The sequence below is a fragment of the Coregonus clupeaformis genome, chromosome 21, assembly GCF_020615455.1.
Source record: "Coregonus clupeaformis isolate EN_2021a chromosome 21, ASM2061545v1, whole genome shotgun sequence".
In the NCBI taxonomy this organism is placed as follows: Eukaryota; Metazoa; Chordata; class Actinopteri; order Salmoniformes; family Salmonidae; genus Coregonus; species Coregonus clupeaformis.
In genome coordinates, this window is record NC_059212.1 from 51,002,765 (window position 1) to 51,028,559 (window position 25,795).

General features: G+C 43.7%; 1 protein-coding gene across 4 annotated transcripts; it reads left to right on the top strand.

The window, feature by feature from the left end:
* LOC121535594 (zinc finger and SCAN domain-containing protein 2-like) lies at nucleotides 1–25,654 on the top strand. 4 transcript variants are annotated; one of them, XM_041842807.2, is made up of 7 exons: nucleotides 1–384; nucleotides 483–604; nucleotides 765–879; nucleotides 3,389–3,489; nucleotides 4,043–4,157; nucleotides 23,258–25,153; nucleotides 25,568–25,654. In XM_041842807.2, the coding sequence occupies exons 1-6, from the start codon at nucleotides 180–182 to the stop codon at nucleotides 24,364–24,366; spliced, it is 1,767 nt and encodes a 588-aa protein (XP_041698741.2). In that variant the 5' UTR covers nucleotides 1–179; the 3' UTR covers nucleotides 24,367–25,153; nucleotides 25,568–25,654. The 4 variants fall into 4 exon arrangements, with proteins under 4 accessions (XP_041698741.2, XP_045061891.1, XP_041698742.1 ...); XM_045205956.1 differs by lacking the exons at nucleotides 3,389–3,489; nucleotides 4,043–4,157; XM_041842809.2 differs by lacking the exons at nucleotides 1–384; nucleotides 483–604; nucleotides 765–879 and adding an exon at nucleotides 2,379–3,269.
* The last annotated feature ends 141 nt before the right edge of the window (nucleotides 25,655–25,795 follow it).

Sequence of the window (25,795 nt, forward strand, 5' to 3'; positions counted from 1 at the left end):
AAATACTTACGTCAAGAGTTTAACGGAAGTGCTATTGAAATTGCGCACTCATCTCCTACTTCACTACATTGTTGTCATTTAGCAACATCTACGGATTGTTTATTGCACATTAGCTTAGTTAAATAGTATACTACTTACTTAACACGGAGAATACAAATCTGTAATTTGGGCTGGACAAGATGGCCAGCTGCAATTTTCAGGCGCAGTTTGTATCCATTATGGAGGTATTAGCTAAAGCAGCTGTAGCAGAAATAAACAAACGTGTAGATGATAGCTGTGCAGTTATACGTTTGGAAATTACCCAAAGCCAGCGAGATATTGATGTACTGAAAAGGAAGTGTCAAATGATGGAGAGCGAGCTGAAGAAGACGCGCAGACGAAAGGGTAGTTGATGTGTTATTATTCATGAAAAATTGATTGCATATGCAAAACCCAAATGTGTGAATAGCCCTAATATTTGACTAAAAACAATTATTTTCCAGGTTTTTACCCCATGGCATCAGAGAGAACTTCATATCCAGTCAAGATTGTTTCGAACAAGCAGAGGAGTACCTCACAGTGGAGAGACAGAGAGATGGCTGTTGAAGGGGACTCTCAACCCCAGGTGTGATACATCACCTTTTACAATTACAGAGACCTGACCTCTTGGATCAATTCTGTTATTGGAATATCAGGAGAATTTACTGCTTTTGTGTGATTCATGAGTATGACAATGGTTAGATATGGTTTGTGTCCAGAGTAATAACCTCAGTCCCCTGTTACAGCCTACAGATGTGGAGCAGAGAGTGGAGACTGAACCCATACTGATCAAAGATGAGGAGACAGCAGAGGACGTGTGGAAGGCTGACCCTCAGGAAGAGCTCAAGATCCCTGGAGAGGGTGGGTGCGACCATAAGGGGTACTGCTCTGTCTGTCTATGGAAGACTGTGTGGGTGTGGTGGTATGCACGTTCCAAATTGCTACATTGGTGTTGGGTGTTTTATGTTCTGGCATATGTAGCGCACGGACACACAGTCAGTTCTAAAGCAGTCATGTTCTGCAACTGTTAAGGGTCTTTTGTAATGTTTAATTGATGTTTATCCCTAAATCATTAGAGTCTGGTTCCAAGCCTGGGAAACCACCATCCTTTGAGCAAAAACACTGTGATGAGGACTTTATCACACAACCCAACTTATCTCCCGAAGTCTCAGTGGAACATTACCCTAATTCTGATCGTCCAGAGGAACCAGGTACACCCTGGCTCGCATCTACAGAGGTGTTCAGCACAGAGCAACACCAGCCAGCCAAGGACGAGGACTCACTAGACCTAGTGATGGTGAAAGAGGAGGAGCTGGATCAGACCATGGCCCTGGCAGGACCTGACCAGTTTGTTATGGATGAGACTGATGGACAGCTGTGGACCTCTGTGGATCCAGGCAGAGACGCTGACCCTGATGGCCACCCAGATTTCTCCTTTCATGCCACAGAAGAGTACTCTCAGAATATCTCAATTTTCCCATCTCATAGTGGGCTGCCATCTGTTCCTACTATGACAGATGATGTAGGGCCATCGCTTCACTCTTCTATATGGAAACCACATGCTAACATGTTCAGTGCAGCATCACACATGAAAAGACATATCAGGACATTGGCTGATGAGACTATACAACAGATGCCAGAAGGACAGAGCAGCGAGAGGCTGAACTCAAGTAATGACAGAAATAGCTTAGCCCTACAGCCAAGGCAGCATCAATACATGGCTTCAGAAGCAACAGTGAGATTGAGTGAGTGCATGACAGGGTCAAACATGGCCACCACCTCCACCTTCTCTGGATACAGCCTGAGTCGCAGTAGTTTTAACATGGTGAAGAGAATGAGGACTCAGTGGAGGTCGGGCGGCACCACCGAGAGGCGTTTCAGCTGCACCTTCTGTGGGAAGAGCTTCCAGCGTTTATGCCAGCTCAAAGTACACCTCCGGAGTCACACCGGAGAGAAACCGTACACCTGCGAACAGTGTGGCAGGAGTTTTACCAAGCAGTGCAACCTGATCAGACATGCTCTGGTCCACACCGGGGAGAAGCCCTATGAGTGCACACAGTGTGGGAAATGCTTCACCCAGCGCTCCAAAATGAAGTCACATCAGAGAACTCACATAGGAGAGAGTCCAGTGTCTCAATATGTGGTACCTACATACCCTGGGGATCCACACACAAGTTTAATGTTGTCTCAGAACAGATGGAACAAATAGTTCATAATTGCATAGTTTTTCTGTAACAATTACTTAAACTGCATACTGTGTACTAATTGTATTACATAATATTTAGAACATACTGTTTAGTAAAATAAATGCCATAAGCAAGAAATACAAGGCTCATCCTACTGAGAATGCGTCATCTAATGTGCAATTGCGTTGATTCCCGCCATACATTCATTTTGGTACAGATTGTCCCATCAGTTATACCTTTTTATATCCTTAAATAAATACCATACCACATTTTCAGACGGGTTTCATTAGGTTGTGTTGATGAGAATGGAGATGAAAATATTTGATCATATATAAACCATGAGTGTTTATGAATGGTTGAAGAAAGTGTTTTTGTATTTTACGTTTTATCACAGTGCGTCGTGCATTATGCATCTACGGCCTTTTATGCTTAATAACCATGTGAGCCACTGCATTGCACTGCACTTTCCCCTACATGCAGCCATATATATTAACTTAAAAACAGAAGACGTTTTACAATCTGAATTATTTATTCAGATAGTAAAACGTCTTATTTTTTTGTCAATAGATATGGCTACCCTACACTGTATATTCAGACTGGAATATACTCTGGTACAGTATTTACCTTGCCGGTGCTAATTTTAAGAATTTTGAACTGCTCATATTTACCGTAATAAATACTTATATCACGAGTTGAACGGAAGTGCGATTGCAATTGCGCATGCATCTCGCACTTCACTACATTGTTGTCATTTAGCAACATCTACGGATTGTTTTTTGCACATTAGCTTGTAAATTGCAGACATTTTACTTCAAACAGAGAATAAAAATCTATCATTTGGGCTGGACAAGATGGTGGGCAGTAATTTTCAGGCGCAGTTGGTATCCATTCTGGAGGTATTAGCTAAAGCAGCTGTAGCAGAAATAAACAATCGTGTAGATGATAGCTGTGCAGTTATACGTTTGGAAATGACCCAAAACCAGCGAGATATTGATGTACTGAAAAGAAAGTGTCAAATGATGGAGAGCGAGCTGAAGAAGACACAAGGACGAGTCAGGAAAAAAGGTAGTTGATGTGTTATTCATGATAAATTGATTGCATATGCAAAACGCAAATGTGTGAATAGCTCCAATTATATTTGATTGAATACAATAATTTTCCCGTTTTTTACCCCATGGCATCAGAGAGATCTTCATATCCAGTCAAGATTGTTTTCAACAAGCAGAGGAGTACTTCACAGTGGAGATACAGAGAGATGGCTGTTGAAGAGGACTCTGAACGCCAGGTGTGATACATCATCACCTTTTACAATTACAGAGACCTGACTAATTGGATAAATTCTGTTATTGGAAAATCAGGAGAATTTACTGCTTTAGTGTGATTCATGAGTTTGAAAAGCATTAGATATTTGTTCATATACTAAGCCCTTCTGTTCTGGGTAAACTCCCTATTTACCTAGCCTGCTCTCCTACCAGATGTTACCTCTGTAGCCTGAGTTAAGAAAGACAGCCTTCTCCTATTGTGCACCAGAAGCATGGCATTTTCTACAAAGTATGCTTAAACTAGATGTACTAAGCTAGTGCCCCTCAATGAGTTTAGAACTATGGTACAAAACTCTGTTCAGGAGGAGTGTAAATGTTTCCTGTAGGCTGATATTGTATTGTTGTGCTTATTGTATGTTTTAAATGTTGTATTGATTGCTGCTACCATCTTGGCCAGGTCTCGCTTACAAAAGAGACTCTGTCTCAATGGGCTTTTCCTGGTGAAATAGAGGTGAAATAAAAAAAACGATGGTTCTGGTCTGTGTCCAGAATAATAACTTCAGTCCCCTGTTACAGCCTACAGATGTGGAACAGAGAGTGGAGACTGAACCTGTACTGATCAAAGATGAGGAAACAGCAGAGGCTGTATGGAAGACTGACACTCAGGAAGAGCTCAGGGTCACTGGAGAGGGTGGGTGCGACCATAAGGGGTACTGCTCTTTCAAATCAAAACGTATTGGTCGCGTACACAGATTTGAAGTTGTTATTGCAAGTGCAGCGAAATGCTTAATTTTCTAGTGCCAACATTGCAGTAATACCTAGCAATACAAATAAATAATAAACAATACACACATAATCCTGATATATATTTTTTAAATATATATATATATATATATACAGTGGGGAAAAAAAGTATTTAGTCAGCCACCAATTGTGCAAGTTCTCCCACTTAAAAAGATGAGAGAGGCCTGTAATTTTCATCATAGGTACACGTCAACTATGACAGACATATTGAGACATTTCTTTCCAGAAATCACATTGTAGGATTTTTAATGAATTTATTTGCAAATTATGGTGGAAAATAAGTATTTGGTCACCTACAAACAAGCAAGATTTCTGGCTCTCACAGACCTGTAACTTCTTCTTTAAGAGGCTCCTCTGTCCTCCACTCGTTACCTGTATTAATGGCACCTGTTTGAACTTGTTATCAGTATAAAAGACACCTGTCCACAACCTCAAACAGTCACACTCCAAACTCCACTATGGCCAAGACCAAAGAGCTGTCAAAGGACACCAGAAACAAAATTGTAGACCTGCACCAGGCTGGGAAGACTGAATCTGCAATAGGTAAGCAGCTTGGTTTGAAGAAATCAACTGTGGGAGCAATTATTAGGAAATGGAAGACATACAAGACCACTGATAATCTCCCTCGATCTGGGGCTCCACGCAAGATCTCACCCCGTGGGGTCAAAATGATCACAAGAACGGTGAGCAAAAATCCCAGAACCACACGGGGGGGACCTAGTGAATGACCTGCAGAGAGCTGGGACCAAAGTAACAAAGCCTACCATCAGTAACACACTACGCCGCCAGGGACTCAAATCCTGCAGTGCCAGACGTGTCCCCCTGCTTAAGCCAGTACATGTCCAGGCCCGTCTGAAGTTTGCTAGAGTGCATTTGGATGATCCAGAAGAGGATTGGGAGAATGTCATATGGTCAGATGAAACCAAAATATAACTTTTTGGTAAAAACTCAACTCGTCGTGTTTGGAGGACAAAGAATGCTGAGTTGCATCCAAAGAACACCATACCTACTGTGAAGCATGGGGGTGGAAACATCATGCTTTGGGGCTGTTTTTCTGCAAAGGGACCAGGACGACTGATCCGTGTAAAGGAAAGAATGAATGGGGCCATGTATCGTGAGATTTTGAGTGAAAACCTCCTTCCATCAGCAAGGGCATTGAAGATGAAACGTGGCTGGGTCTTTCAGCATGACAATGATCCCAAACACACCGCCCGGGCAACGAAGGAGTGGCTTCGTAAGAAGCATTTCAAGGTCCTGGAGTGGCCTAGCCAGTCTCCAGATCTCAACCCCATAGAAAATCTTTGGAGGGAGTTGAAAGTCCGTGTTGCCCAGCGACAGCCCCAAAACATCACTGCTCTAGAGGAGATCTGCATGGAGGAATGGGCCAAAATACCAGCAACAGTGCGTGAAAACCTTGTGAAGACTTACAGAAAACATTTGACCTGTGTCATTGCCAACAAAGGGTATATAACAAAGTATTGAGAAACTTTTGTTATTGACCAAATACTTATTTTCCACCATAATTTGCAAATAAATTCATAAACAATCGTACAATGTGATTTTCTGGATTTTTTTTCTCATTTTGTCTGTCATAGTTGACGTGTACCTATGATGAAAATTACAGGCCTCTCATCTTTTTAAGTGGGAGAACTTGCACAATTGGTGGCTGACTAAATACTTTTTTCCCCCACTGTATATATATATATTATAAAGAAAGAAATTAAGAAATATCAGAAAGAGCAATGTCAGAGACCAGAATATAAATACCTATACATATAATGTACATAAATATATATACACATTTACATTACATTTACATACACTACCATTTCTATATATATATATACACTAAAGTTTTAGAACACCTACTCATTCAAGGGTTTTTCTTTATTTTTACTATTTTCTACATTGAGGAATAATAGTGAAGACCTCAAAACTATGAAATAACACATGGAATCATGTAGTAACCAAAAAAAGTGTTAAACAAATCAAAATATATTTTATATTTGAGATTCTTCAAATAGCCACACTTTGCCTTGATGACAGCTTTGCACACTCTTGGCATTCTCTCAACCAGCTTCATGAGGTAGTCACCTGGAATGCATTTCGATTAACAGGTGTGCCTTCTTACATTTGACATTTTAGTCATTTAGCAGACGCTCTTATCCAGAGTGACTTACAGTTAGTGAGTGCATACATTTTTTTCATACTGGCCCCCCGTGGGAAACAAACCCACAACCCTGGCGTTGCAAGCGCCATGCTCTACCAACTGAGCTACAGGGGACTTAAAAGTGAGTTTGTGGAATTTCTTTCCTTCTTAATGCGTTTGAGCCAATCAGTTGTGTTGTGACAAGGTAGAAGATATACAGAAGATAGACCTATTTGGTAAAAGACCAAGTCCATATTATGAAAAGAAGAGCTCAAATAAACAAAGAGAAATGACAGTCCATCATTACTTTAAGACATGAAGGTCAGTCAATGCGGAACATTTCAAGAACTTTGAAAGTTTCTTCAAGTGCAGTCGCAGAAACCATCAAGCGCTATGATGAAACTGGCTCTCATGAGGACCGCCACAGGAATGGAAGACCCAGAGTTACCTCTGCTGCAGAGGATAAGTTCATTAGAGTTGCCAGCCTCAGAAAGTGCAGCCCAAATAAATGCTTCACACAGTTCAACAGACACATCTCAACATCAACTGTTCAGAGGAGACTGTGTGAATCAGGCCTTCATGGTCAAATTTCTGCAAAGAAACCACTACTAAAGGACACCAATAAGAAGAAGAGACTTGCTTGGGCCAAGAAACACGACCAATGGACATTAGACCGGTGGAAATGTGTCCTTTGGTCTGGAGTCAAATTTGAGATTTTTGGTTCCAACCAACGTGTCTTTGTGAGACACGGTGTGGGTGAACGGATGTTCTCATCATGTGTATTTCCCACCGTAAAGCATGGAGGAAGAGTTGTTATGGTGTGGGGATGCTTTGCTGGTGACACTGTCTGTGATTGATTTAGAATCCACACTTAACCAGCATGGCTACCACAGCATTCTGCAGCGATACGCCATCCCATCTGGTTTGGGCTTAGTGGGACTATAATTTGTTTTTCAATAGGACAATGACCCAACACACCTCCAGGCTGTGTAAGGCCTATTTTTTATAAAAAGGAGAGTGATGGAGTGCTGCATCAGATGACCTGGCCTCCACAATTCCACGACCTCAACCGAATTGAGATGGTTTGGGATGAGTCGGACCGCAGAGTGAAGGAAAAACAGCCAACAAGTGCTCAGCATATGTGGGAACTCCTTCAAGACTGTTGGAAAAACATTCCAGGTGAAGCTGGTTGAGAGAATGCCAAGAAGGCAAAGGGTGGCTATTTGACGAATTAAGGCAAAGTGTGGCTATTTGACGAATCTCAAATATAAAATATATTTTGATTTGTTTAACACTTTTTTTGGTTACTACATGATTCCAGATGTGTTATTTCATAGTTGTGATGTCTTCACTATTATTCTACAATGTAGAAAATACATTTTTTAAATTAAAGAAAAGTCCTTGAATGAGTAGGTGTTCTAAAACTTTTGACCTGTAGTGTGTGTGTGTGTATGTATGTATGTGTGTATATATATATATATATATATATACAGTGGGGAGAACAAGTATTTGATACACTGCCGATTTTGCAGGTTTTCCTACTTACAAAGCATGTAGAGGTCTGTAATTTTTATCATAGGTACACTTCAACTGTGAGAGACGGAATCTAAAAAATCTAGAAAATCCAGAAAATTACATTGTTTGATTTTTAAGTAATTAATTTGCATTTTATTTCATGACATAAGTATTTGATCACCTACCAACCAGTAAGAATTCCAGCTCTCACAGACCTGTTAGTTTTTCTTTAAGAAGTCCTCCTGTTCTCCACTCATTACCTGTATTAACTGCACCTGTTTGAACTTGTTACCTGTATAAAAGACACTTGTCCACACACTCAATCAAACAGACTCCAACCTCTCCACAATGGCCAAGACCAGAGAGCTGTGTAAGGACATCAGGGATAAAATTGTAGACCTGCACAAGGCTGGGATGGGCTACAGGACAATAAGCAAGCAGCTTGGTGAGAAAGCAACAACTGTTGGCGCAATTATTAGAAAATGGAAGAAGTTCAAGATGACGGTCAATCACCCTCGGTCTGGGGCTCCATGCAAGATCTCACCTCGTGGGGCATCAATGATCATGAGGAAGGTGAGGGATCAGCCCAGAACTACACAGCAGGACCTGGTCAATGACCTGAAGAGAGCTGGGACCACAGTCTCAAAGAAAACCATTAGTAACACACTACGCCGTCATGGATTAAAATCCTGCAGCGCACGCAAGGTCCCCCTGCTCAAGCCAGCGTATGTCCAGGCCCGTCTGAAGTTTGCCAATGACCATCTGGATGATCCAGAGGAGGAATGGGAGAAGGTCATGTGGTCTGATGAGACAAAAATATAGCTTTTTGGTCTAAACTCCACTCGCCGTGTTTGGAGGAAGAAGAAGGATGAGTACAACCCCAAGAACACCATCCCAACCTTGAAGCATGGAGGTGGAAACATCATTCTTTGGGGATGCTTTTCTGCAAAGGGGACAGGACGACTACACCGTATTGAGGGGAGGATGGATGGGGCCATGTATCGCGAGATCTTGGCCAACAACCTCCTTCCCTCAGTAAGAGCATTGAAGATGGGTCTTGGCTGGGTCTTCCAGCATGACAACGACACGAAACACACAGCCAGGGAACTAAGGAGTGGCTCCGAAAGAAGCATCTCAAGGTCCTGGAGTGGCCTAGCCAGTCTCCAGACCTGAACCCAATAGAAAATCTTTGGAGGGAGCTGAAAGTCCGTATTGCCCAACGACAGCCCCGAAACCTGAAGGATCTTGAGAAGGTCTGTATGGAGGAGTGGGCCAAAATCCCTGCTGCAGTGTGTGCAAACCTGGTCAAGACCTACAGGAAACGTATGATCTCTGTAATTGCAAACAAAGGTTTCTGTACCAAATATTAAGTTCTGCTTTTCTGATGTATCAAATAATTATGTCATGCAATAAAATGCAAATGATTACTTAAAAATCATACAATGTGATTTTCTGGATTTTTGTTTTAGATTCCGTCTCTCACAGTTGAAGTGTACCTATGATAAAAATTACAGACCTCTACATGCTTTGTAAGTAGGAAAACCTGCAAAATTGGCAGTGTATCAAATACTTGTTCTCCCCACTGTATATACAGCTGCTGAAAAAATTAAGAGACCACTGCTAAATTATCAGTTTCTCTAGTTTTACTCTTTATAGGTATGTATTTGGGTAAAAATAACATTTTAGTTTTATTCTATAAACTACTGACAACATTTCTCCCAAATTCCAAATAAAAATATTGTAATTTAGAGCATTTATTTGCAGAAAATGACAACTGGTCAAAATAACAAAAAAGAAGCAGTGTTGTCAGACCTCGAATAATGCAAAGAAAATAAGTTCATGTTCATTTTTAAACAACACAATACTAATGTTTTAACTTAGAAATCAATATTTGGTGGAATAACCCTGATTTTCAATCACAGCTTTCATGCGTCTTGGCATGCTCTCCACCAGTCTTTCACATTGATGTTGGGTGACTTTATGCCATTCCTGGCGCAAAAATTCAAGCAGCTCTGCTTTGTTTGATGGCTTGTGACCATCCATCTTCCTCTTGATCACATTCCAGAAGTTTTCAATGGGGTTCAGGTCTGGAGATTGGGCTGGCCATGACAGGGTCTTGATCTGGTGAAAAAAAAAAAAAAAATTGATCTGGTGGTCCTCCATCCACACCTTGATTGACCTGGCTGTGTGGCATGGCGCATTGTCCTGCTGGAAAAACCAATCCTCAGAGTTGGGGAACAATGTCAGAGCAAAAGGAAGCAAGTTTTCTTCCAGGACAACCTTGTACGTGGCTTGATTCATGCGTCCTTCACAAAGACAAATCTGCCCAATTCCAGCCTTGCTGAAGCACCCCCAGATCATCACCGATCCTCCACCAAATCTCACAGTGGGTGCGAGACATTGTGGCTTGTAGGCCTCTCCAGGTCTCCGTCTAACCATTAGACGACCAGGTGTTGGGCAAAGCTGAAAATTAGACTCATCAGAGAAGATGACCTTACTCCAGTCCTCTACGGTCCAATCCTTATGGTCTTTTGCAAACCTCGCCTGGCTCTTCTTTGCTTCTCATTGATTAAGGGCTTTTTTCTAGCTTTGCACGACTTCAGCCCTGCCCCTAGGAGCCTGTTTCGAACCGTCCTCGCCGTGCACTTCACCCCAGCTGCCGTTTGCCATTATTTTTGTAGGTCACCTGATGTCATCCTACGGTTGTTGAGTGACATTCGAATGAGTTGGTGGTCATCCCGGTCAGTAGAGAGTCGTTTTCGCCCTCTGCCGGTCTGTAGCTTTGTTGTCCCAAATGTCTGCTGCTTGACCTTGTTCTTATGAACCGCTGTCTTTGAAATTTTAAGGATGGAAGCAACCTGACGCTCACTGTATCCCTCTGCCAGTAAAGCCAGAATTGAACCCTTCTTTTCCTAACTAAAAACTTTCATTTTCAAATCTTTTGGGATGGTCAATTGTTATTTTTTGATTAATATTACTTTTGAGGTAGTATTAGCACTGTTTTTGCCATCCAGCTGGTCCTATTGCAAGAGGATAGTGATGACCAGCATTCAAAAGTGACCAAAACATCAGCTAGGAAGCATAGGAACTGAGAAGTGGTCTGTGGTCACCACCTGCAGAACCACTTCTTTATTGGGGGTGTCTTGCTAATTGCCTATAATTTCCACCTGTTGTCTATTCCATTTGCACAACAGCATGTGAAATGTATTGTCAATCAGTGTTGCTTCCTAAGTGGACAGTTTGATTTCACAGAAGTGTGATTGACTTGGAGTTACATTGTGTTGTTTAAGTGTTCCCTTTATTTTTTTGAGCAGTGTATATATACACTACTGTTCAAAAGTTTGGGGTCACTTAGAAATGTCCTTGTTTTCGAAAGAAAAGCAATTTTTTTGTCCATCAAAATAACATCAAATTGATCAGAAATACAGTGTAGACATTGTTAATGTTGTAAATGTCTATTGTAGCTGGAAATGGCTGATTTTTAATGGAATATCTACATAGGCGTACAGAGGCCCATTATCAGCAACCATCAGTCCTGTGTTCCAATGGCACGTTGTGTTTGCTAATCCAAGTTTATCATTTTAAAAGGCTAATTGATCATTAGAAAACCCTTTTGCAATTATGTTAGCACAGCTGAAAACTGTTGTGCTGATTAAAGAAGCAATAAAACTGGCCTTCTTGAGACTAGTTGAGTATCTGGAGCATCTGCAATTGTGGGTTCGATTACAGGCTCAAAATGGCCAGAAACAAATAACTTTCTTCTGAAACTCGTCAGTCTATTCTTGTTCTGAGAAATTAAGGCTATTCCATGCAAGAAATTACCAAGAAACTGAAGGTCTCGTACAACGCTGTGTACTTCTCCCTTCACAGAACATTAGACCCAAGTTAAACAATTTAAAGGCAATGCTACCAAATATTAATTGAGTGTATGTAAACTTCTGACCCACTGGGAATGTGATGAAATAAATAAAAGATGAAATAAATCATTCTCTCTACTATTATTCTGACATTTCACATTCTTAAAATAAAGTGGTGATCCTAAATGACCTAAGACAGGGAATCTTTACTAGGATTAAATGTCAGGAATTGTGAAAAACTGAGTTTAAATGAATTTGGCTAAGGTGTATGTAAACTTCCGACGTCAACTGTATATACATATAATGGTGCGTAAAGACAGTATGGACAGTATATTAATATAACAGGTGTGTTCAATAGTAGTTTTAAATGATTAATTATGTATATACTTTATATGTACAGTTGAAGTCGGAAGTTTACATACACCTTAGCCAAATACATTTAAACTCAGTTTTTCACAATTCCTGACATTTAATCCTAGTAAAAATTCACAAAATGTCAGAATAATAGCAGAGAGAATTATTTATTTCAGCTTTTAATTCTTTCATCACATTCCCAGTGGGTCAGAAGTTTACATACATTCAATTAGTGTTTGGTAGCATTGCCTTTAAAATTGTTTAATTTGGGTCAAACGTTTCGGGTAGCCTTCCACAAGCTTCCCACAATAAGTTGGGTGAATTTTGGCCCATTCCTCCTGACAGAGCTGGTGTAAGGTTTGTAGGCCTCCTTGCTCGCACACGCTTTTTCAGTTCTGCCCACACATTTTCTATAGGATTGAGGTCAGGGCTTTGTGATGGCCACTCCAATACCTTGACTTTGTTGTCCTTAAGCCATTTTGCCACAACTTTGGAAGTATGCTTGGGGTCATTGTCCATTTGGAAGACCCATTTGCGACCAAGCTTTAACTTCCTGACTGATGTCTTGAGATGTTGCTTCAATATATCCACATAATTTTCCTTCCTCATGATGCCATCTATTTTGTGAAGTGCACCAGTCCCTCCTGCAGCAAAGCACCCCCACAGCATGATGCTGCCACCCCGGTGCTTCACGGTTGGGATGGTGTTCTTCGGCTTGCAAGCCACCACCTTTTCCTCCAAACATAACGATGGTCATTATGGCCAAACAGTTCTATTTTTGTTTCATCAGACCAGAGGACATTTCTCCAAAAAGTACAATCTTTGTCCCCATGTGCAGTTGCAAACCGTAGTCTGGCTTTTTTATGGCGGTTTTGGAGCAGTGGCTTCTTCCTTGCTGAGCGGCCTTTCAGGTTATGTTGATATAGGACTCGTTTTGCTGTGGATATAGATACTTTTGTACCTGTTTCCTCCAGCATCTTCACAAGGTCCTTTGCTGTTGTTCTGGGATTGATTTGCACTTTTCGCACCAAAGTACATTAATCTCTAGGAGACAGAACGCATCTCCTTCCTGAGCTGTATGACGGCTGTGTGGTCCCATGGTGTTTATACTTGCATACTATTGTTTGTACAGATGAACGTGGTACCTTCAGGCGTTTGGAAATTGCTTCCAAGGATGAACCAGACTTGTGGAGGTCTACAATTTTTTTTCTGAGGTCTTGGCTAATTTCTTTTGATTTTCTTATGATGTCAAGCAAAGAGGCACTGAGTTTGAAGGTAGGCCTTGAAATACATCCACAGGTACACCTGCAATCCACAGGTACACCTCCTATCAGAAGCTTCTAAAACCATGACATCATTTTCTGTAATTTTCCAAGCTGTTTAAAGGCACAGTCAACTTAGTGTATGTAAACTTCTGACCCACTGGAATTGTGATACAGTGAATTATAAGTGAAATAATCTGTCTGTAAACAATTGTTGGAAAAATTACTTGTGTCATGCACAAAGTAGATGTCCTAACCGACTTGCCAAAACTATAGTTTGTTAACAAGAAATTTGTGGAGTGGTTGAAAAACGAGTTTTAATGACTCCAACCTAAGGGTGTGGAAACTTCCAACTTCAACTGTATGCTCGCTTCGAGGCAAGTAACACTGAAACATGCATGAGAGCATCAGCTGTTCCGGACGACTGTGTGATCAAACTCTCCGTAGCCGATGTGAGTAAGACCTTTAAACAGGTCAACATTCACAAGGCCACAGGGCCAGACGGATTACCAGGACGTTTACTCCGAGCATGCGCTGACCAACTGGCAAGTGTCTTCACTGACATTTTCAACCTCTCCCTGTCTGAGTCTGTAATACCAGCATGTTTCAAGCAGACCACCATAGTCCCTGTGCCCAAGAACACTAAGGTAACCTGCCTAAATGACTACCGACCCGTAGCACTCACATCTGTAGCCATGAAGTGCTTTGAAAGGCTGGTCATGGCTCACATCAACACCATTATCCCAGACCCACTCCAATTTGCATACCGCCCCAACAGATCCACAGATGATGCAATCTCTATTGCGCTCCACACTGCCCTTTCACACCTGGACAAAAGGAACACCTATGTGAGAATGCTATTCATTGACTACAGCTCAGCGTTCAACACCATAGTGCCCTCAAAGCTCATCACTAAGCTAAGGACCCTGGGACTAAACACCTCCCTCTGCATCTGGATCCTGGACTTCCTGACTGGCCGCCCCCAGGTGGTAAGGGTAGGTAACAACACATCCGCCACGCTGATCCTCAACATGGGGGCCCCTCAGGGGTGTGTGCTCAGTCCCCTCCTGAACTCCCTGTTCACTCATGACTGCATGGCCAGGCATGACTCCAACACCATCATTAAGTTTGCCAACGACAACAGTGGTAGGCCTGATCACCGACAACGTTGAGACAGCCTATAGGGAGGAGGTCAGAGACCTGGCCGTGTGGTGCCAGGACAACAACCTCTCCCTCAACGTGATCAATACAAAGGAGATGATTGTGGACTACAGGAAAAAGAAGAGGACCGAGCACGCCTCCATCCCACTTCTGACAAACCTTTATGTGGTCCTCTGTAGCTCAATTGGTAGAGCATGGCGCTTGTAACGCCAGGGTAGTGGGTTCGATCCCCGGGACCACCCATACGTTAAAATGTATGCACACATGACTGTAAGTCGCTTTGGATAAAAGCGTCTGCTAAATGGCATATTATTATTATTATTATTATTATTATTATATTATTCTCATCGACAGGGCTGTAGTGGAGCAGGTTGAGAGCTTCAAGTTCCTTGGTGTCCACATCACCAACAAACTAACATGGTCCAAGCACACCAAGACAGTCGTGAACAGGGCATGACAAAACCTATTCCCCCTAAGGAGACTGAATAGATTTGGCATGGGTCCTCAGATCCTCAAAAGGTTCTACAGCTGCACCATCGAGAGCATCCTGACTGGTTGCATCATTGCCTTGTATGGCAACTGCTCGGCCTCCGACCGCAAGGCACTACAGAGGGTAGTGCGTACAGCCCAGTACATCACTGGGGCCAAGCTTCCTGCCATCCAGGATCTCTATACCAGGCGGTGTCAGAGGAAGGCCCTAAAAATTGTCCAAGACTCCAGCCACCCTAGTCATAGACTGTTCTCTCTGCTACCACACTGCAAGTGGTACCGGAGCGCCAAGTCTAGGTCCAAAAGGCTTCTTAACAGCTTCTACCCCCAAGCCATAAGACTCCTGAACATCTAATCAAATGGCTACCCAGACTATTTGCATTGCCCCCCCTCCCCCCTCTTTCTTTTACACTGCTGCTCTCTGTTTATTATCTATGCACAGTCACTTTAATAACTCTACCTACATGTACATGTTACCTCAATTACCTCGACTAACCCGTGCCCCCGCACATTGACTCGGTACCGGTACCCCCTGTATATAGCCTTGCTATTGTTATTTTACTGCTGCTCTTTAATTATTTGTTACTTTTATTTCTTGTTATTTTTTTATTTAATGTTTTTTTGCAATTTGTTTGGTATTCTTTCTAACAATTGCATTGTTGGTTAAGGGCTTGTAAGTAAGCATTTCACAGGGTCTACACCTGTTGTATTCGGCGCATGTGACAAATACAATTTGATTTGATAGTAATTTAGTTAAGTTACAGTGCCTTCTGAAAGTGTTCATGCCCCTTGACTTATTCCACATTTTGCCTGAATTCAAAATTGATTAAATAGGTTTTTTTCACAAATCAACACACAATATTCCATAATGACAAAGTGAAAACATGTTTTTAGAAGTTATTCAAAATGAAATACAGAAATATCTTATTTACGTAAGTATTCAATACATGTTAGAATCACCTTTGGCAGTGTGATTAAAGCTATGAGTCTTTCTGGGTAAGACTAAGAGCTTTGCACATCTGGATTGGACAATATTTGCACATTATTCTTTAAAACATTCTTCAAGTTCTGTCAAGTTGGTTATTGATCATTGCTAGATAGCGATTTTCAAGCTGATTTAAGTCAAACTATAACTAGGCCACTCAGGAACATTCAATGTCGTCTTAGTTGTTTTAGGTTATTGTCCTGCTGAAAGGTGAATTAATCTCCCAGTGTCTGTTGGAAAGCAGACTGAACCAGGTTTTCCTCTAGGATTTTGCCTGTGATTAGCTCCATTCTGTTTCTTTTTTATCCTGAAAAACTCCCCAGTCCTTAACGATTACAAGCATACCCATAACATGATGCAGCCACCACTATGCTTAAAAATATGGAGAGTGGTACTCAGTAATGTGTTGTATTGGATTTGACCCAAACATAACACTTTGAATTCAGGACAAAAAGTGTATTGCTTTGCCACATTTTTTGCAGTATTACTTTAGTGCCTTGTTGCAAACAGGATGCATGTTTTGGAATATTTTTATTCTGTACAGGCTTCCTTCTTTTCACTCTGTCAATTACATTTACATTTTAGTCATTTAGCAGACGCTCTTATCCAGAGCGACTTACAGTTAGTGAGTGCATACATTTTAATACTGGCCCCCCGTGGGAAACGAACCCACAACCCTGGCATTGCAAACGCCATGCTCTACCAACTGAGCTACATCCCTGCCGGCCATTCCCTCCCCTACCCTGGACGAATTGTGCGCCGCCCCATGGGTCTCCCGGTCGCGGCCGGCTACGACAGAGCCTGGATTCGAACCAGGATCTCTAGTGGCACAGCTAGTACTGCGATGCAGTGCCTTAGACCACTGCGCCACTCGGGAGTTAATTAGGTTAGTATTGTGGAGTAACTACAATGTTGTTGATCCATCCTCAGTTTTCTCCTATCACAGCCATTAAACTCTGCAAATGTTTTAAAGTCACCATTAGCCTCATGGTAAAATCCCTGAGCGGTTTCCTACCTCTCTGGCAACTGAGTTAGGAAGGATGCCTGTATCTCTGTAGTGGCTGGGTGTATTGATACACCATCCAAAGTGTAATTAATAACCTCACCTTGCTCAAAGGGATATTCAATGTCTGCTTTTTTTATGTATACCCATCTACCAATAGTTGCCCTTCTTTGCGAGGCATTGTAAAACCTCCCTGGTCTTTGTGGTTGAATCTGTGTTTGAAAGTCACTGCTTGACTGAGGGACCTTACAGATATTTGTACGTGTGGGGTACAGAGATGAGGTAGTCATTCAAAAGTAATGTTAAACACTGTTATCGAACATAGTGAGTCCATGCAACTTATGTGACTTGTTAAGCAAATCTTTACTCCTGAACTTATTTAGGCTTGCCATAACAAAGGGGTTGAATACGTATAGACTCCAGACAGTTCAGCTTTTCATTTTTAATTAATTTGTAAAAATGTTCAAAAACATAATTCCACTTTGACATTATGATGTATTGTGTGTAGGCCAGTGACACAAAAATTCAGGGTGTAACACAACAAAATGTGGAATAAGTCAAGGGGTGTGAATACTTTCTGAAAGCACTGTACCTTTGCTTTTTGGGGGTACAGGAACAATGGTGGCCATCATGAAGCAAGTGTGGACAACCGAATGGGATATGGAGAGATGGAATATGTCCATAAACACTCCAGCCAGCTGGTTGGCACATGCTCTGAGGACACGGCTTGGGATGCCGTCTGGGCCGGCAGCCTTGCAAGGGTTAACACGCTTTAATGACTTACTCACGTTGGCCACGGAGAATGAAAGCACACAGTCCTCGTAAGCATCGGGGGCCCGCGTCGGCGGCTCAATGTTGTTTTCCTCGAAGTGGGCGAAGAAGGTGTTTAAATCGAGGCGTCGGTTTCCGCAACATGGCTGGCTTTCCCTTTATAATCTGTGATTGTCTGGAGTCCCTGCCACATACGTCTCGGGTCTGAGCCGTTGAATTGTGACTCCACTTTGTCCCTGTTCTGTCGTTTTGCCTCTTTAATTGCCTTACAGATCACCCCTCCTGTTTATACACGTCCGTGTTCCCGGTCTCCTTGCCATGGTTAAATGGGTGGTTCACGCTTTCAGTTTTGCGCGAATGCTGCCATCTATCTATCCACGGTTTTTGGTTTGGATAAGTTCTAATCGTCACAGTGGGAACAACATCCTCTATGCACTTCTTGATGAACCCCGTCACCGAGTCAGTGTATATGTCGATACTACAGTGGCTTGCGAAAGTATTCACCCCCCTTGGCATTTTTTAAAATAATTTGATTTACACAGCATGCCTACCACTTTGAAGATGCAAAATATATTTTCTTGTGAAACAAACAAGAAATAAGAAAAGAAAAACAGAAAACTTGAGCGTGCATAACTATTCACTCCCACCAAAGTCAATACTTTGTAGAGCCACCTTTTGCAGCAATTACAGCTGCAAGTCTCTTGGGGTATGTCTCTATAAACTTGGCACATCTAGCCACTGGGATTTTTGCCCATTCTTCAAGGCAAAACTGCTCCAGCTCCTTCAAGTTGGATGGGTTCCGCTGGTGGACAGCAATCTTTAAGTCATACCACAGATTCTCAATTGGATTGATGTCTGGGCTTTGACTAGGCCATTCCAAGACATTTAAATGTTTCCCCTTAAACCACTCAAGTGTTGCTTTAGCAGTATGCTTAGGGTCATTGTCCTGCTGGAAGTGAACCTCCGTCCCAGTCTCAAATCTCTGGAAGACTGAAACAGGTTTCCCTCAATAATTTCCCTGTATTTAGCGCCATCCATCATTCCTTCAATTCTGACCAGTTTCCCAGTCCCTGCCGATGAAAAACATCCCCACAGCGTGATGCTGCCACCACCATGCTTCACTGTGGGGATGGTGTTCTCGGGGTGATGAGAGGTGTTGGGTTTGCGCCAGACATAGAGTTTTCCTTGATGGCCAAAAAGCTCAATTTTAGTCTCATCTGACCAGAGTACCTTCTTCCATATGTTTGGGGAATCTCCCACATGACTTTTGGCGAACACCAAACGTGTTTGCTTATTTTTTTCTTTAAGCAATGGCTTTTTTCTGGCCACTCTTCCGTAAAGCCCAGCTCTGTGGATTGTACGGCTTAAAGTGGTCCTATGGACAGATACTCCTATCTCCGCTGTGGAGCTTTGCTGCTCCTTCAGGGTTATCTTTGGTCTCTTTGTTGCCTCTCTGATTAATGCCCTCCTTGCCTGGTCCGTGAGTTTTGGTGGTCGGCCCTCTCTTGGCAGGTTTGTTGTGGTGCCATATTCTTTCCATGTTTTAATAATGGATTTAATGGTGCTCCGTGGGATGTTCAAAGTTTCTGATATTGTTTTATAACCCAACCCTGATGTGTACTTCTCCACAACTTTGTCCCTGACCTGTTTGGAGAGCTCCTTGGTCTTCATGGTGCCGCTTGCTTGGTGGTGCCCCTTGCTTAGTGGTGTTGCAGACTCTGGGGCCTTTCAGAACAGGTGTATATATACTGTGACGTCACGAGAGGCTACACAGCTTTCAGCGGGATTGCTCAAGTAGTGCAAGGAGACAAGGTTCAAACAAAACAAGGATTTTATTATAGGTCTTGGGAAATTAACGAAAATATAACAAAATTCTGTTCTCTTGTGGCTCTTTAAGGGTTAACAGTTCAGGGATGTCTCTTCCACATCCAAAATCATAATTCTCACTCGCTCAGATAACTTTTCCCCAGCCTTACTGTAGTCCACGTTGCAGCTAGTGGCCAACCCAGCAAAAAGTCCTTCCAAATGTCTCTCACGTATTTCCACAGGTGCATATATCCAAAGGTGAGTATTTCCCAAAGGTAAGTATCTCCAAATCCTTATATTCCTCATGGAAGTGGACGTGCAGCACTCTTGTCCTCCAGAGAGCCCAGGTTGGAGACTGTGTCTCTTCACCCCCACACACTCCCTCAGTGTGTCTCTTCCCTTCCCAAACCTTCAGCTCATCAGCTCCTCATTTGTTTCAGCTGCGTGGGAAGATTGGCCATAGAGGGGTGGAGTTCCCGACCATACCAGCAGATGGAGCCATAGCTGTCTGGGTTTGCAGCCACCTCAGGGGGATGTAACGTCCCTCCAGGACACAGCCTCTCGTGACATCACACATCCCCCTCCTCGGGACCGACGTCCTCGTCGGGTAAAGGCAGCGAAGAAGGCATCACGCCGGGAGAGGGCGTCCGCATTGCCGTGGTGCTTGCCAGACTGCTCTCTCTTCAACTCCTCCAACTCTAGGACCAGGGACTCAGCCTCCTGTTGTCTCTCCTTGAGTTTCTTACTGAACGCATCAGCCTTGGTTTTAGCAGAGTTTAGCTTCTGTTGAGCAGCTTTCAGTTCCTTCTCTCTCTCTGCCTCCGCATTCTTCATCTTGTTCTCCAACACCTTGTACTTCTCCTCTGCCTTCTTCTGGACCTCCTTACTACTGCGCAGGGTCTCCTCACACTCCTCGATGGTCCTGCGCAGCCTCTCCAGCTCCTCCTGTTGCTTAGGGAAGGAGCTCTGTTGGAGTTTAGCCTGGAGGATATCTAACTCTTCTGTCTTCATGTCTAACTGTTGCTTTAACAAACGATACCTCTCAGCGGTCCCCTTCAGACCAGACAGTTCTTTGTCCAGATTCTGTAGCTCCGTCTCTGTGTCGGTCTGGGCACCTGCCATCCCTATCAGAGCCCGGGGCGGGAGTGAGTAACTCGGAGGGTTGCACCGGAGCCTTCCCAGGATGAGTCTTGCCTCTCCGTTTCCGAGGTACTCGGGTTATCCTCTCCTGAGACTCTCTCCAGAGTGGGTAAAAGGCTGGGCAGTCTCGTCCAATTAGGACAGGGACGGGGAGGGAATCAACCACCCCCGCCGTCGTGTGTATGGTTCCCCGTGTGCTGGTCATTGTAAGTTCAGTAATGGGGTATTCTCTGGTGTCCCCATGGACACAGGAAACTGGGAGGACTTTCCCCGGGGTCAGACACGTTGGGCCCACCAAATCCTTACGCACCAGGGTGGCCCGGCTACCAGAATCCAGTAAGGCCTCCACATCATGGTGATTCACAGTTACCGGGCAGGTGGGGGGTCGATCTGGGCCGCCATCTACGACTCCCAAGAGCGAGGCAAAACGGTGTGTGGGTGCTGAGCTGGAGGACTCCGCAGTGGGCATAGGTTCATCGGCTGGTTTCCCACACTGCCAGGAGATATGTCCCATCTCCCCACACCGGTAACACTGTCGAGTTTCCCCCTCCTGGTGTACTCTTCTTGGACCCGCCTGGTTTCTGGCTCCCCCTGGAGCCGGGATAAGTCCTGACGTGGCTGGGTTCGAGACCTTGGGGTCCTTTGGACGGGTTCTTCCCATTTGTGGTGGGGCCGCACTCCTGGGGTCTTTTCGGGAAGCATTCAGCATCTCCGCTGTGGCCTGGTACTTTTCCACAGCTTCCACGGTCAGATCAGCCGTGGTCAAGGCCTGTTGACTGATGAACCGTTTTGCCTCATAAGGCAGGGCGCGTGAGTAACGATCCACCACAACGGCCTCCACCACCGCCGCTGCTGTATTCCTCTGCGGATCCAGCCATTTCCTTGCGATTCGGACAAGTTCATGCATCTGCGCCCGAGGAGGTTGGTCTGGTTGGAAGGTCCAGCCGTGAAAGCGCTGGGCCATACCAAACTTTGTGAGTCCATATCTGCTGAGGATCTCAGACTTCAGGGCATCATAGTCAGTAACCTGGTCAGGGCCCAGGTCCCGGACAGCATTCAGTGATTCCCCGGTTAGAAAGGGGGCTAACAGACCAACCCACTGTTGCTTGGGCCAGGCTTCCCTAGTGGCCGTGGCCTCAAATGCATGCAGGTATGCCTCAATGTCATCGGTAGCTCCCATCTTAGATATAAAGTCACTTGCCTTTATTGGGCGGGTATTTTGGACAACCCTCTGTCTCTGCAACTGCAATTCCTCTGCCTTCAGAAGGTTGGCTTTCTTTTGCTCCTCCAAGAGAGCCACGTTTGCTTGCATCTGGGCTTGCTGGCCAGCAACAAGGGCTTTCAATATGTCCTCCATTTCAGTCGGCGGGGAGCCTACGGCCAACTTGGAAAACTGGGTGATCAAACCTTCGGTATCCTCCTCTGACATGCACTATTAACGCTTGAGCGTGCCCGTATTCTCCACCATCTGTGACGTCACGAGAGGCTACACAGCTTTCAGCGGGATTGCTCAAGTAGTGCAAGGAGACAAGGTTCAAACAAAACAAGGATTTTATTATAGGTCTTGGGAAATTAACGAAAATATAACAAAATTCTGTTCTCTTGTGGCTCTTTAAGGGTTAACAGTTCAGGGATGTCTCTTCCACATCCAAAATCATAATTCTCACTCGCTCAGATAACTTTTCCCCAGCCTTACTGTAGTCCACGTTGCAGCTAGTGGCCAACCCAGCAAAAAGTCCTTCCAAATGTCTCTCACGTATTTCCACAGGTGCATATATCCAAAGGTGAGTATTTCCCAAAGGTAAGTATCTCCAAATCCTTATATTCCTCATGGAAGTGGACGTGCAGCACTCTTGTCCTCCAGAGAGCCCAGGTTGGAGACTGTGTCTCTTCACCCCCCACACACTCCCTCAGTGTGTCTCTTCCCTTCCCAAACCTTCAGCTCATCAGCTCCTCATTTGTTTCAGCTGCGTGGGAAGATTGGCCATAGAGGGGTGGAGTTCCCGACCATACCAGCAGATGGAGCCATAGCTGTCTGGGTTTGCAGCCACCTCAGGGGGATGTAACGTCCCTCCAGGACACAGCCTCTCGTGACATCACAATACTGAGATCATGTGACAGATCATGTGACACTTAGATTGCACACAGGTGGACTTTATTTAACTAATTATGTGACTTCTGAAGGGGGTATACACGGCAGTGACGATGACTGAAGAAAATTCTACCAGAAGCAGAGTATGTTACAATCCCTGATTTCGCTCTGGAAGGAGATCCTCACCCCGAGCTCCTCTGTCTATTTGCTCTGTCTGTGTATAGAAGATGTGTTGATTATGGGTGTGGTGGTATGCGCGTTTCAAATTGCTTCATTGGTGTTGGGTGTTTCATGTTCTGGCATATGGAGCGCACAGACACACAGTCAGTTTTAAAGCACTCATGTTTTGCAACTGTTAAGGGTCTTTTGTAATGTTTTTTTCATGTTTGTCCGTATCTTTTAGAGTCTGGTTCCAAGCCTGGGAAACCACCATATTTTGAACAACGGCACTGTGATGAGGACTTCATCACACAACCCAACATATCTCCCGAAGAGTCAGTGGAATTTTACCCAAATTCGGATCATCCAGAGGAACCAGGCACACCCCGGCTCGCGTCTACAGAGGTGTTCAGCACAGAGCAGCACCGGCCAGCCGAGGACTCACTAGACCTAGTGATGGTGAAGAATGAGAAAGAGGAGGAGCTAGATCAGACCACGGCCCTGGCAGGACCTGACCAGTTTGTTATGGATGAGACTGATGGGCAGCTGTGGACCTCTGTGGATCCAGGCAGAGACACTGACCCTGATGGCCACCCAGATTTCTCCTTTCATGCAACAGAAGAGTACTCTCAGAATATCTCAATTTTCCCATCTCATAGTGGGCTGCCATCCGTTCCTAAAATGACAGATGATGTAGTGCCATCGCTTCACTCTTCTTTATGGAAACCACATGCTAACATGTTCAGTGTAGCAAAACACATGACAAGACATGTCAGGACATTGGCTGATGAGACTAGACAACAGATGCCAGAGGGAGAGAGCAGCGAGAGGCTGAACTCAAATAATGAAGGAAATAGTTTAGCTCTACATCCAAGGCAGCATCAATACGGGGCTTCGGAATCAACAGTGAGATTGAGTGAGTGCATGACAAGGTCAAACATGGCCACCACCTCCACCTTCTCGGGATACAGCCTGAGCCGCAATAGTTTTAACATGGTGAAGAGAATGAGGACTCAGTGGAGGTCGGGTGGCGACACCACCGAGAGGCGTTTCAGTTGCACCTTCTGTGGGAAGAGCTTCCAGCGTTTCAGCGAGCTCAAAGTACACCTCCGGAGTCACACCGGAGAGAAACCGTACACCTGCGAACAGTGTGGCAGGAGTTTTACCAAGACGTGCAACCTGATCAGACATGCTGTGGTTCACAGCGGCGAGAAGCCCTACGAGTGCACACAGTGTGGGAAATGCTTCACCCAGCGCTCCAACATGACGTCACATCAGAGAACTCACATAGGAGAGAGTCCAGTGTCTCAATACGTAGCACCCACATACCCTGGGGATCCACACAAAAGTTGAATGTAGTCTCAGAACAGATAGAACAAATAGTTCATAATTGCAATTTCTATGTGAAAATATAGTGAAGAAGATATTTTGGGACATTTTGACAAGACTTTTCTCCTAATTGATTTGTGAAATGGTTTTCATATTTGACAGTTAACAGATCCTCACTTTTATTTTAATAACCTATTTATTTACAGCTGGTAACATTGTGTATTTTTAACACAAAATCATAAAAAACATGTTATATTCAATAAAATTGATTTAATGAAAGAGTCAATCTGTGCTTTTAGATCAATAATATATAGGATCCATTTAGTATGTATTGTCTAGTTAGTGTTTGACTATCTGTGATGTCACTTCTTGCCACAAGGGACAGTCTCATATCAGGTCAGGTTAAGAACTCAATTCAACTTGATTTTCCAAGTTATATTTAGAAGTTACTCTGCTGCCTTAAAATATTAAGTTACTCTATGTAATCTCAAAACTAGGCAAAAAAATATTTGTTTCAGTGTAATAGGCTATACATGTTCATACAACTTTACATTTTACATCTGGAAACTACACTTTTAATATGTACATTGTCTAAGCTGACACCACTGGTACTGTATAAAACTGGTCAACTATGTCAAAGATCATTAGATACTGTAGATTGCTAAATAGATAATCATTGATTTGCCAAACAACAGAGGTGGATATAATGGGGAAGATCGCAAGAGAGAGACTCAGGAAGTCAACAGGGGAAGTTTAGTGGTTTCTTACGTCATCGCTTGCTGCAGCTTGGTTGTGCCGGTGCAGAGTGAAGGTAGGAACAGTCAACTCTTTTTCTTACGCTTTCTTATTCTTGTTTTACCTCAAAGTCACTCTGAAACTTGAGAGGAGTAGCAGTGACAGTGTGTTAGGGGTGGAATGGTAGGGGTCAGGGGGATGGAGAGGTGGGGTCAGGCTCAGAGGCTTCATGTTCTACGACGGGCCTGCAGTCACAACGACGTACAATTCAATTGACTTCCGCTGCAGTGAGAGGGCCACAATGGCTGCGAGAGGCAGGGAGGAGAAGGCCTTTATCGGTCACAGAGAACAGCCAGAGCTGTGGTTAGGGGTGTCAGGGTGTCCATCAGCATAATCATACACATTGTGATACATATTGTGAATCATATGTAAACAAGTTGTTATATGAATAATTTATTAACTGCACTGTTATTCTGTGTCCTGTCTCCAGAGTTGTTGGGTTGTGGAGATTCCAAGGGAAACGTGGTTCAAGCAGCCACCAAACACAAACTCCAGGAGCAGCAGGAAACCTGTAAGATCTCTCCCTTTTCCTCTGATGAAACCTGTCTTTTTTCAATGATAACTATTTGTATGGATTTTCCTTAGGCACACAGTGACAGGATCAGTGTACTGAGACTCACCAACAGCACGATGATCTCGGCGTCCCATGACAGAACTG

Excerpts from the sequence above, each read along its gene's own strand:
- LOC121535594 (XM_041842807.2), top strand. The coding sequence starts at position 180 with ATGGCCAGCTGCAATTTTCAGGCGCAGTTTGTATCCATTATGGAGGTA. Across the intron at positions 385-482 it reads GAAGACGCGCAGACGAAAGG|GTTTTTACCCCATGGCATCA; the intron begins GTAGTTGATGTG and ends ATTATTTTCCAG. Across the intron at positions 4,158-23,257 it reads GCTCAGGGTCACTGGAGAGG|AGTCTGGTTCCAAGCCTGGG; the intron begins GTGGGTGCGACC and ends CGTATCTTTTAG.